Source organism: Nanorana parkeri, unplaced genomic scaffold (assembly GCF_000935625.1).
Source record: "Nanorana parkeri isolate BGI_ZX_2015 unplaced genomic scaffold, ASM93562v1 scaffold231, whole genome shotgun sequence".
Taxonomy (NCBI): Eukaryota; Metazoa; Chordata; class Amphibia; order Anura; family Dicroglossidae; genus Nanorana; species Nanorana parkeri.
The window spans coordinates 1,374,932-1,387,350 of NW_017306499.1; the positions used below are offsets into that span (position 1 = coordinate 1,374,932).

A 12,419-nucleotide genomic window follows, 5' to 3' on the forward strand; every position below is an offset into this window, starting at 1 on the left:
ACAAATGACTTGTACATGAACATTTACAGAAGCTGCTCATTGATTACTTTACACAGGATGTGGACTGAGTGGTGTCAGCTCTGCCCATTGTCTTTTGCTAAACTACTGAATCACTTTCACTCTCAGATCATCACATCAACATAAGGGCTAATCATACTGCAGTCCAAGATAAGAACTAGAAGGACTCTTTAAAATAACACAGAAAACATCCATAGGACAGCTATGATTAAACTGATATAATAAAATATCTTCCAGTGGTATATCAAACAGACCAAAAGCATAAAAAAGGATATGCTTCAGTGCAGTATACAGTAAGTTTTAATGTCTTAAAAGAGAACTATAGAGTAAGTATTTTCCCCATAGTTGTCTTTAGACTCACGGGGGGACATATACTAACTTCCTCCCGTGACCCAAAGCTCAGTATATAGCGGGCTATTGCCTGCAATATACTGACAGTGCCGCAGCCGGGACGGATCCTGACATACTGTTGAAATCCACCCAGCTGCGTGAGTGACAGCTGGCTCTGCCTATGTAGAGGCAGAGCCAGATGTGCCCGCACCATCCCCTTTGATTCCTCCATTTAGCGCTGGAGGACTGGGGAGGGGAGGGGGGAATCCCTGCGGGGAGCGGTCACTGACAGTTACCACTCACTGCAGGGAGACGATCAGGAAGTGAGTGGATCGATGCATGTTTCTGCTCACTTCCCGATCGATAGAGCCAACCTGTGAGAGTTTCTTTGTCACAGGTCGGCTCTAACTATGAGGATGAGTAGAAATCACTCACCCCATAGTTCTCCTTTAAAGCTTATCTAAACCCAAGAAAAAAATGTAGTATATTGCTGAATACCAGTCCTTAGTTGAGGTGGCTGCATTCATTTTCCTTTTTTTATGCTTCCTATTCCTTCATTTTTACCTAGTGATCCCACCAGTAATACACTTAAGATGACAACTTTCACTCACTGTACTGCATCTATGAAGGAGCAGCGCTGTCATCCAGTACTGTAGAACACCTTCCCTTCTTCTCATTTCCATAACATAGAAAGGAATTGTTTTGTAGTTCCCAGAAGACCTGGGAAGTCTGATAACATTGTTTGAGATTTCAGTTCAGTGTACAACAATACAAGATCAAAAGGAATTTCTTTCTCGTTTATTAAGGGACACAGGAATTTAGATACAGCCAGGTTATACTGCTGCCTATATAAAGTTTGGATACTGGCATAGAAAAATACTCCTCTACCTAGCATGCCTCAGTTTTTTGCTAGGGTCCTAGGAGGTTGCCTGACGTAGGCAAAGGAGGTTCCACCCACTAGCACCAGATCACAGCTGATTGGCCATGTGGGCACCAGGTGTGCTGGGCATACTGTGCTGGGCAACCATCAGCATCCTCATAGCCCCCTTGACCACCAGGGACTTTTATCAGTGGGGACACATAAGGAATCTTACACTAAACAAATGGCTGGACCAATAGATAATTTCAGAGGCATATCAGCCATCTGTTTATATACAATTTTGACATGTATTCTGGCACGAATATGATGTCATTATGATGTCTGGAGGTGATGTTTTTTTTCTGTGACTTCATGGTATCTTACCCTTTGGTTTTTTACTGGTCTCATGGTCACCTTGCAATCATTATGGGCTATTGCAATGTGATGACTCTAACATTCTTGGGATATCTCATCTAGGAAGACTGGTTGCCTAGCTAGGCAACCTCCTTCTCATCATGGAATTTTCCTTCCCTTATTCATAAAGGTTAAGAGGGTAGGTCTTTCGGTGTAGACCAGCAGTTTTTTTTATCTTGCAGACCTAATTTTGTCAGAAGTTTCCCCTGGGGACTTGCTCTTATATATTTTTTCTGTTAGACACATCATGTTGTGGGTTTGTTCTAACTTATCAGGCAGTGATGTTGTTTTACCTGTTTTTGTGGGTTTTTGGTTTCACAGTTTTCTGCTGGTTCAGGCTCGGTGTTCCTTCGGATGGAGTCATTCCCTTCTGGTGGTGGTCTTCTCTATCCTAGCCTCTGTAGCATTTCCTTGGTTGTTGTCAGCTTCCTCTGTTGTACAGGGGGGCCCATTCTTCAGTTGGTCTTCTTTTGGACGTCCAGACTGTATCTACATTTCTGTGTCCCTCATTGATGAGTATAAACCCAATAATGGGAACAAACTCCATAGCAGAGAGGGGTGCAGTAGTAAGTGGAATATCACACTCAAGAGTGGGTTTCTGTCTAGGCTCAACAAACCTATGCAATTTTGGCAAAAAAGACCCAAAAGAGTATAAGGTTGCCAGAAAAAAGGGCAATAAAGATACTTATTCTAAGTTCAACAGGCAAGTTATAGGGGTAAACCTCAACATTAAATCTGTGAAGATACAACTGAAGAGTAATCAGTAAACCAACAGACAACTCCCCACATTTAAGATGAGGGAGTGTCATTTACAGATGGCTGAACAGAAGAGGCTGGGGGTTTGTTGCCAAGTAATAAGGTTGATACACCTCATCTACAGACTGATAACCTGGTCAAAAAGAGCTAAAAAAGGCATTTACTTTTGAAGGGAGAATAAATCAAATGTTCCCAGGCGCAAAGCCAGCGTTCTCTATGCATGTAAATGGACATTAAGCCCATGTGAGACGTAAGTTAGGCTGCTTGTAGGAGACCATCACAACTGAAACCTAAAGCTGTAGACATTAAGTCCAGAAGCTGCACTGTATATGTATCTGCTCTATTGACAGAGTCTTTCTTTTGTAAGTATTTATGCCACAGTCCTTCCCTCGGTGGGATATTGTAAACTTATAGCCTTAGTGCAACTGCTTCCTTAACCATAGTTCATCACCTTCCTTTCCTTCCTTTATTCTACAATCTTGTGTCCCTCAATGGATTCCAACAAAAAATGTTGTGGTAAGTACGATAATAACATTTTCTTGGAGTCCATTGAAGTACACAGGTCCCCCACTCCTCTGTGTTTTTTGTTCTTGCCCTTGGCACTGGATAAAGGAGTTATATGGGGTCTGGCTTACATTTATTTGTTTGCCAGTGTCCAAACTGCAATAAAATTTAAAAAAAATTCATGGGTTTGGATATACTTTAGTTGTTGTCACTGATCCATTTAAAGGATAATTTTCCATCATTATTGTGTGTTACAGTATTTCAGAAAACATTTGGTAATGACTCTCCTGATGGAATGGTAGGATAAGATGAACCAGTAAAGGAAAACATCTGCAAATTTCCCATAATCTGTAACACAGTGACCCTTTCCATTATGAATCCTTCTGGCCTAATTGTAACTATTATTTCATTTATAGTATGTTGGTTATTCTGTTTGTTGTAGTGCTATATCGTAATTATGTGCACCACAGCACAACAGATGACTTGATTATGTTTTATTAACTACATAAACTTGCTATTAATATATATTTGAAAAAAGGGATATCCTTTCCTTTAAAGTTTGCTTATTTTGGCAGTTTCTCGCTTCAGCTTGTAGAAGTATACCCACATGTACTTCTTTAATTAAAATCATTTTATTAATTGCCAAGAAAAAAAAATCCAATTTATTTCTCTTTCTTTAGATGGATGATCTCATGAATGCTCTTGAAAAGACAAGACAGGAGCTGGATTCCACCAAAGCCCGTCTCTCTGCAACTCAACAAACACTTGCTGACAAGGAAGCACACCTGAACAACTTGATGATAGACCGCCGAAAACAGCTAGAGGAGATCCTGGAGATGAAGTAAGGCCGCCATTTATTTCTGCTTTATTGTACAATTTTACATTGTTTTCCTGTAGACAAAGAACACCGTAATACTGTATGTACAGTATATGTATATTTACTGTAGATATAAAGCACAATCTTTTGGGCCTCTTGGACTATAGTCTAAATGCAGTACTTATTTCTTTTAAAGCATCAGTTTAACCATTCAGTGTTCAATACTGCTAACACTGCAGAACTTTAGCAGTCTGCTTAAGATTAATTGTTCTTTTATCTCTTGATAATCATTTTATCTCAAATGATTTGTCACGTGATCTTTCTCTTTCAAGAGATCATTATGCAGCCCGAGCTAACAGAATGATATAAACTATTCTTTAATCTCAGACAGGTGTTAAGGCAGAGAGTTACTATACTAGGAGATTGTAGAAAGAGCTAAGCATAACTCCTAGAACTTTAGTTGACTTTCTAGAACTTTGAATTTTGCTGTTCAGTACCATTTTCCTGTCTTATTTAACATGTGTCTATTGAGGCTTAAAAGATGGTGTAAATGTTTTCCCCCATAGTTCTCTTTAGTGTCATGGGAGGACATATACTAACCTCCTCCTGTGACCCAAAGCTCAGTATATCGCGGGCAATAGAGCACCGCAGCCAGGACGGATCCCGACAATACTGTCGAGATCCACCCAGCTGCGTGATCGATAGCTGGCTCTGCCTATCTACAGGCTGATCCAGCTGTGTCCGCCCCCTCCCCTGTTTGTCCCTCCACTCAGCACTGGAAGATTGGAGAGGGGAGGCGGGAATCCCTGCAGTGAGTGGTGACGATCGGGAAGAGAGTGGATAGGTGCATGTTTCTGCTCACTTCCCGATTGATAGAGCCAATCTGTGACAGCTTCTTTGTCACAGGTCAGCTCTAACTATGAGGATGAGTGGAAATCACTCACTTCATAGTTTTCCTTTAAAACCCATCTCTGGGTATGCAAGAAAAGTACCCTTGCAGTGGGGCTAAGTACCATTGCAAGGGTTACTATAAGTACTCTCGTTTTTATCTAGGGGCTGACGTAAAGCAGATTTACTTAACTGATCCCCACTCCCACCAGCTTCCTCAGGGATTCTAGAATGGTCCCAGCAGCCTCTTCTCCCCTGGGATCCAAAGGTCTAAGGATCACTTTATCATGTCCAATGCAGGTCTATGGAACACAGAGGGACATTCCACCAGCCGGAGCTGTGCAACGGTTACCCTAAATAGCTTGTACCTGGCATATTCACAATGACTCTTTGAGCTATTAAAGATAATTACTGAATCACTATTTTAGCAAACACCAGTGTTCCATCTATGTATTGCAGGGGGTTTTTTTTTCAAATCGCTAGACATGTCTAAAATGTTATTTTGATAAGGTGGCCATACCACTGGCAGATAGAATTTTGTTCATTCAAGAAAATAATTCCATCCCGCTCCTTTGATTTTTTCCGTCACCACTGTTGAAATCAATCTGATTGGATTTGCCCCATTAATTATTAGAAAATTGACAAGACATTCCGAAAACATTTTTTTGAATTAATTTCCTGGTAGAAACAAAAAGTTTATTTGAAAATGGTCCGTACTTGTGCAGCCCATTATCTCAGCTTCTATGTGCCTGATGTGTCTCCAGACATATCCTTGAAAGGTAAGTGTCATGCACCATGTGTATTCATTATAGAGAAGTTTATCTTAAGAACATGTCCTTGCTGGAAACAGACACCTCAAGTTACATCTCTCCTCCATTCTCCTATTAATGTAGTAATTCCTGGTCATTCTGTCTTGCTGAGACGCAGTACACGTGGAGCCTCTGACGGGTTTGATCGTAAAGAAACGACTCTCTTGTTTTGAACATTCTGTCACTTTGTTTTCCCCTGACGGGCTCCTCTCCTCTGGATGACTGTGCCTGTTCTTTCTCCGTTGTCATTGTGTTTCTGTCCTGTAATATTGAATATTATCAGCCTTCCTGACTGCAACTGCTTCACTTGTAGATAATGTCATTAAATGTACATCGTCAAGATACAAACGGTGAAAGCTAGTAATGGAAATGGTTACAAGCAATAAAAGTGCATTTCAACAAATAAGGCTGTCTGTAGTACGCATTGCAAGCCAAGCTACTGTTTTAAGTGTAGCTGATAGCGATTACCAGGCATTGTATAGGATTAGGACTTGTATGTTCAAACCTTAGAAATACTCATTATTGGTAGCAATACTTGCCAATACCAGGTCCTTATCGTCTTGAAAAAGCACCCACTCACCAATACAGCGCTGCTTGTCTTTTGGGTTGAAAGACGCCCAGGCTCATTCAATCCTCTTCCTGTGAGCCCAGGGAATTAAGGGCCTGCATCCTGCACTCATAGGAGAATGCTATAAAGAGAGGCATCATGTCATGACTTAGCATTATTATTATTATTATACAGGATTTATATTGCACCAAAAGTTTGTGTAGCGCTTTATGACATATGGGACTTGGCATCACTCTCTGCAGCATTAAGCACCCACGCTCTGCCAGAGGAAAAAGCAGCTCCGTCTCCAACACTGACTTCCTCTCCAGCAGTCTTACCCACTGACCATTCCAGCTGTGTTTGTCTTCTAGGTTGAAAAATGTCCAGGGTCATTCTAACCACTCCCTGTGTGCCTAAGGCATCAATAACCCACTCTAGACTCAGGGAGGATGCTATAGAGAAAGGCGTCATGTCTTGATTCTTTGTAGCGTTCAGTATCTGCCCGCTGTGAGTGAAAGAAGAGGACCTGTGACATCATGCATCTGAACCAAAAGTATGCGTACAGATTTTTTTTTTTCATAATGGATCCAGCCTGAAGGGGGCTTTACATCTGTGACTTTGTGTTTTCTGCCTGGACACTGCAGATAATACAGCATTACATTGTAACATTAATCCAGGCCTAGAACAAACATGATATTTTACCCATGGTGGTGTGAACTGAGCTGATTGTAATCAAGGCAAATTGCCATGTCTTTGCGTTGTGACTGCGCTGTCGTCCAGCACAGCCCAACACAGCCGGTGTTAACCAGTCTTTTAACTGTGATGACTACAGTGAAATGTGACAGTGCACTGGGCTTCTTCTAGTCCAGTTTAGTAGCATGCAGGTACACGTGACAATGTTTGCAGCTGAATTGAATAAGCATTGTCACCTTAGGAAAGGAAGTGCCTGTTGTGAAAACACTTTGCTAGTACAACCACCAGGAAGGATTTAATTGAAAGATAACTTTGTTACATTAAAATGTGCAGCAAGATATTTGGAATTTGGTTTTAGATACACTTTAATGGTTTGCCATCTAGACCCTCTTTTATCATTTTGATAAAAGAATTTGGAATAATTAGCACGAGGGCTAACTTAACAAAAGAAGGTATCTGGTCTTCTCATGTCTCTGAAGGCTTAGATTTGAGTTATTTTAGAGTGTCCATTATTGAATTCACTTGATGGACCTTTTTGCTGATAGTTCAGGGGGTTTTGCCCCATTATTAAAACTATACTGGCTGTGTGTGGCCTCCAGGTCACCAGCGCAGCATCACTCATCTGGAAAGAACAGTTTCATTGTAAAGTCCCTTTGAATTTTACAATTTCCATTACATTGAAGTGGAAATGCTCATGGGATGTGGTCAGTAAGTTATAGCCGGACGGGTCTCTGTATGTGCGAACGTCGGAGATGATTTCCAATGCTTATATAAAGTTTGCATTTTCAGCCAGAGCTCCCGGCATCTGCTTTATTCCGATCTGACATCTAATCCGGCTGAATTTACTGGCGGCCATTAATTGTTAGTGTTCAGGGATCTTTTGGAATATCGAGGAACTGAATCACTTTAAGACGTTTACAGAAGGATGAATAAAGATATAAAGATTTAATAGGAGGATTTATCAGTTAGTTACCACTTCATTTTCCCACAGTATGTGTTGTAATTTTTGTAATTGCTGTCTTCCCCGTCTTTGATGTGAGGCAGGCCAACGGGAAATCCAGTTATAAAGATTCAATGTAGAGTCAAGTATCACATTTTATTGGCACTTTACATACTGACTGTTATAGTATGCATTGCAGTTACAACTAAAAATGAAGATTGGAGATGCACAGAGACTACCTCCTTAGGGCTCATGCACACAAGCGCTTTTTTGGCATTTGACATATACATTTGGCATAATTCTGCTTTTAGGATACACAGCTGCTTTGTACAGCTTTCCATAGTAATGAATGGCTGTACATGGGTTTATGCTACTACTAGTGTAAACCTGTGCATGCATAAGCTGTTTAGCCCTGGTTTCAGGCTGTCTGCATCCAGTTGCATATGGCTTCATGCATAAGCAGGTTTATACAAGTAGCTACATATACTCACCTTCAGCCACGTACAGCCATTCATTACCAAGGAAGGCTGTACACAGCAACTGTGCATGAGACTTTAGTTCTGCAGTTTTCATCTAGACAGTTTTAGTGCACCAGGCCATCCCATTCCTATTATTTGATGAGCTGTGAACCCCTTTTGCTTAGTTGTTTAAGAAGCAGCAAAGTTTTTTTCTAACACTGCTGTGATTCTTAAGCATCCGTACAAAGAGGTTTCTCCCAGCCACCAGTCAGATTTGATCCCACCATGGACGTTTAAATGTGACTGGTGGTAAATCAGTCAGAGGAGGGGGTTACACAGAACATGCTGCAGGAAGCAGATACCCAACCCCACGTGTGGGTCGCTTTGTGATAACTGGCTTCAGATACAGAGGATTTAGAGTGGACTTTTTGACTTTAGCTGGATAGCTGTTTATTAGTACATTTGATTTGTTGTTTGGATCCCCTGTTAAATGACACTGTGCTCTTACTGAAAACACTAATTTAAAGGGTAAGTTTTAGTTAAGGTAGCCATACACATTTAGAATCCTCTCGTTGAGCCAGATAAAATTATTTCTCCATTCACGCTAAACCACGTGGAAGGGGGAATCTTCATTGCCAGATAATATATTCAGACAGCCACGACACCTATGGCTGCCTGAATACCTGAATGGTGACTCCATCTCCATCCATCACGCTAAACCACGTGGAAGGGGGAATCTTCATTGCCAGATAATATATTCAGACAGCCACAACACCTATGGCTGCCTGAATACCTGAATGGTGACTCCATCTGATAGGATGCACTCACTGTTTGGCTGATAATTTTTCACCCTGCTCAATTGATTTGCTGACATGTCTACCCACGGCACAGCTGAATTGGCCAAAATTTACATATTGTGGATTGTGGGCTCTATTGCATTTCCTCATCCTCAGTCAAACTATTCCATACTTACTTGTCCATGTTCTGTTTGTGTCATTGCTGTGTGGCTTGCTCAGCTTTGCGCAGCCTATTCCTCACAATCTTTACTGTTGGGTTTTGTTGCTACCACGCATGTCCCCCACAATCTCCATTAAATTCTGTGGAGAGTTCCCTTGTTCCATTGGAGTACTATCTCTGCATAGCCATAAATGGAGTTTGCACTGTGCGTGCACAAGACCAGACAGTGAAGATCTTAAAGAACAGACTCCACCAAGCAGACACCAAGCAGGCCACACAGCGGTGTCTCAGGGGAGTGCAAACCAGCTAAGTATTTGATTTGTCAAAGAGATGAGGGAGGGCACAGAACCAACTAAGTGTAAATTCACTCCAAGAGGGGAGTTACCTGCTGCATAAAGTTCCATAGGGAATCTTTAGCATCCCATGCTTCCCCACAGTTCTAGTATGCCCAGTATGCTCCAGAAAATTGCAAACTGTGATTTTGCCATCTACGTTTGTCTAACATGGTTCTTTAAAAAGTAATAGAAAACATTGACAATTGCTGGGCATTTGAGTTTAGCTCCTGATACCCCGTCACCAACCTTGACATCACACAGTATATACTGCAGCAGTTCAAAATTTGCATTGGCTAGGCTTTTGAAAAGAAAACTGTATTGAAAAAAAAATAGGGAGCCTGCTATTGCTGACCCCCTTGACAATGCCTGTTGCCTGGCAGACTCTGGTGTCAGCACTTTTTGGTAAACTGACCCACAACAATTATGCAGATCAGGAAAGGTAAAGTAATGTCAGATTAGACTAGGCCTTTAGACAAGTTCTAGGTTAATGACCCAAAGTACTGAAGACATTGGATCAGCTTAGAAGCATGGCAACTAGTATTTGCAAAAGCAAATGTCCTCATTTACTCAGTACCATTTTATGTTAACCAGCAGAAAGGAGTTACACAGGTGAGTGCGCTACATTCACGTCACCCAGCACCTTAATTGGCCATTAGTGGTGCTCTACTTTATTTCAACCCTTTTTTTTAGGGCTTGTTCACACCATGTCCGGATTATGTCCAGAACAGAACAGTTTGTTCCCGGACCAGAAAGGCATCCCAATGTATCCTTATGGTATTTCTGGGTTCTGTTCACACCAGCATAGTCCGTTCAGGTCCAGACCAAAAAAATACTGCTTGGCTCATGAATGTCCACTGGAACACATTGGAATGCATAGCAACGCATCAAAAACACATACAAACCCACTGGACCGCAGCTAAATGGCCATTTTAAGCTTTAAAAAAGAGCCCCCGCTCCAGGACACAGCGAAATCACGGTAAAATTGCTGTAAAAATGCAGCAAAAACGCAGCAAAACGCAACACACTACATTCCAGATCTGGTCCATAAAATGGTATTAACCTGGACTTAGTAATGATTACAGACACCACTGTCAAATATGAAAGGTTCAGCTTATAAATGGGGTAATAAAAAGGGGAAATGTGCATGCATTCTAGAGATGTAATGTACTATATGTTTTTCTTTTTTTTTGCCCTAACATACACTTTAAGCAGCTGTGTGTTAAATAAACCCATTGACATTGCATTTGTATCATTTTGTTTTTAGCCTTTTAAAACTGAACGTGGACTGAACAGTCCAAGCCATGGTTTATTTTCCATGTTTTACCAAAGCACTCTGCCTGCATGTTATATTTTAGAGATATTTTTTTTTCTAACGTGGAATTGTTTCAGCTTAATCTCATGTAGCATAGCTCTGTGCGTCCAAAAAGCGGTAAAGTTCCTGCTGAGACTGGAGAGCCCTATCCCTGCCTATACACAAACAGAACAGCAGGATGTTAATACAACAGAAACTTCCGTGGGAAGTAGTCAGCCATCTGATATCTTCTTCAGATCGACGGGATGCTGGCTCAGGCATGAGTAGAATCAAGCTTGCCGTTCACTGTGTCCCAACTTGCATTTTTCACACTTACTTGCAAACACCATAAACATTACAAGCCTATTAAAACCGTGCTTTGTTCTCTGGAACAGAAGCTCACAGCATTACAAGTGTGTCTGTACAGTGCAACATGGCCACCTGCCTATAAAGGCCTTTCTCTGAGACAGACTGAGAACAGGGTTAGGGCCTGTTTACCTGGCAGATTGTATGAGAGACATAATGACGTTGTGGCACTGATAAATGCTTAGTGTCACCTAAATTGCTGTTTACACCTCAACTAATGCTCTAAAACTTCACAATGTGTCTTCTTTGTATGCATGCCATTTTGTGATCATTTCTGGGCTCTGTGGAATTCTAAGGCTGACAAATTCCACTGTGTAGATGGCCTCTTAGTGGATATAAAAAAAAACATATTGCTTTATTACAGGAATGAGGATATTGGATGCAAACTGCACTTGACAACTGTTCATGATTTTTAGTAACACTCATTTTCTTTTAAGGTTTGTCCCCAGTTTTCACTTTTGATCAATCACACCATGAAACCCAAGTTTTTGTGCTCATTAGATTCATTTATTGTTATATTTTGGCCTTTATCGAGGTCCTGAATTTAAAAATGAATATTTGCTTTGTTATAGGGAACATATGGAAGTGTAAATTATACCTAAGCTGTACCTGGAAAATTATATAATTTATCTTAAATCTTTCCTGAGAATTAGCAAGGCACTTCCTGGTATGTGAGTGTGCCCAGGAACCCTACGCCTATAGTCTCATAGTGGTATACCTGTACTTTGAATCTAAGGCACTGCTGCCTGTGATTGCTAGTCTTAGGATATTTGGAGTGAGATTTGGTGATGTCACTACTGTGCGGCTCGTTGTTCTCCCTGCTGGAGGCTCTGATATGAGGTAGCAAAGCCCTGCCTTCAAGGTGACCTTCTCCATACAGTCAAGCAAAGCAAATGGCAAACGCACTCATCAATTTGTCACCAGCTTTACAGCAAGGTGCACATGGAAGGGCTTTATACAGAACAACAGCAAAAAGTTTCCCAGCACACTCACCAGCCATCATGCAAAAAAACTGGTCTCACTGCTAAGGTTAAAAACAGAGGTTTTTAACCTTAGAGCGGTTCTAACTCTAAACTATGAGAGTCTCCATCTTGGAGCACATGTAGCAAAAGATAAAATTGGGTGCAGGTTTGTCAAGAAGAAGCTTAGAGTTAGGACCGCACTATATAGAGTTGCCTTGGCGAGGCAGTTCGGCATTCACATTTTCTGCAGAAGACGTGTATCTAAACCTCTGTTTTTAACCTTAGCGGTGAGACAAGTTTTTTTGCATGCTGGCTGATGAGTGTGCTGGGGAACTTTTTGCTGTTGTTCTTCTTCATACAGTGACACAGTTCAGAACAATGCATAGTATGTCAGTAAAGGGGAAAAGATCAGCTGCAGAGAGGCCATAGGCAATACTGGTGACTAGCTATTTGTTCTCTGTCTGTCTTTTTTCGA

The 12,419-nt window shown here is 41.2% G+C and overlaps 1 protein-coding gene across 1 annotated transcript in view; it reads left to right on the top strand.

Moving 5' to 3' along the window:
- The window catches only part of ERC2 (ELKS/RAB6-interacting/CAST family member 2), a 617,894-nt gene that overhangs the window by 327,950 nt on the left and 277,525 nt on the right, over window positions 1-12,419 (top strand). Inside the window, exon 12 of the mRNA XM_018556277.1 lies at window positions 3,562-3,722. Coding sequence (XP_018411779.1) covers window positions 3,562-3,722 — 161 coding nt within the window. The remainder of the gene's footprint in view (window positions 1-3,561; window positions 3,723-12,419) is intronic.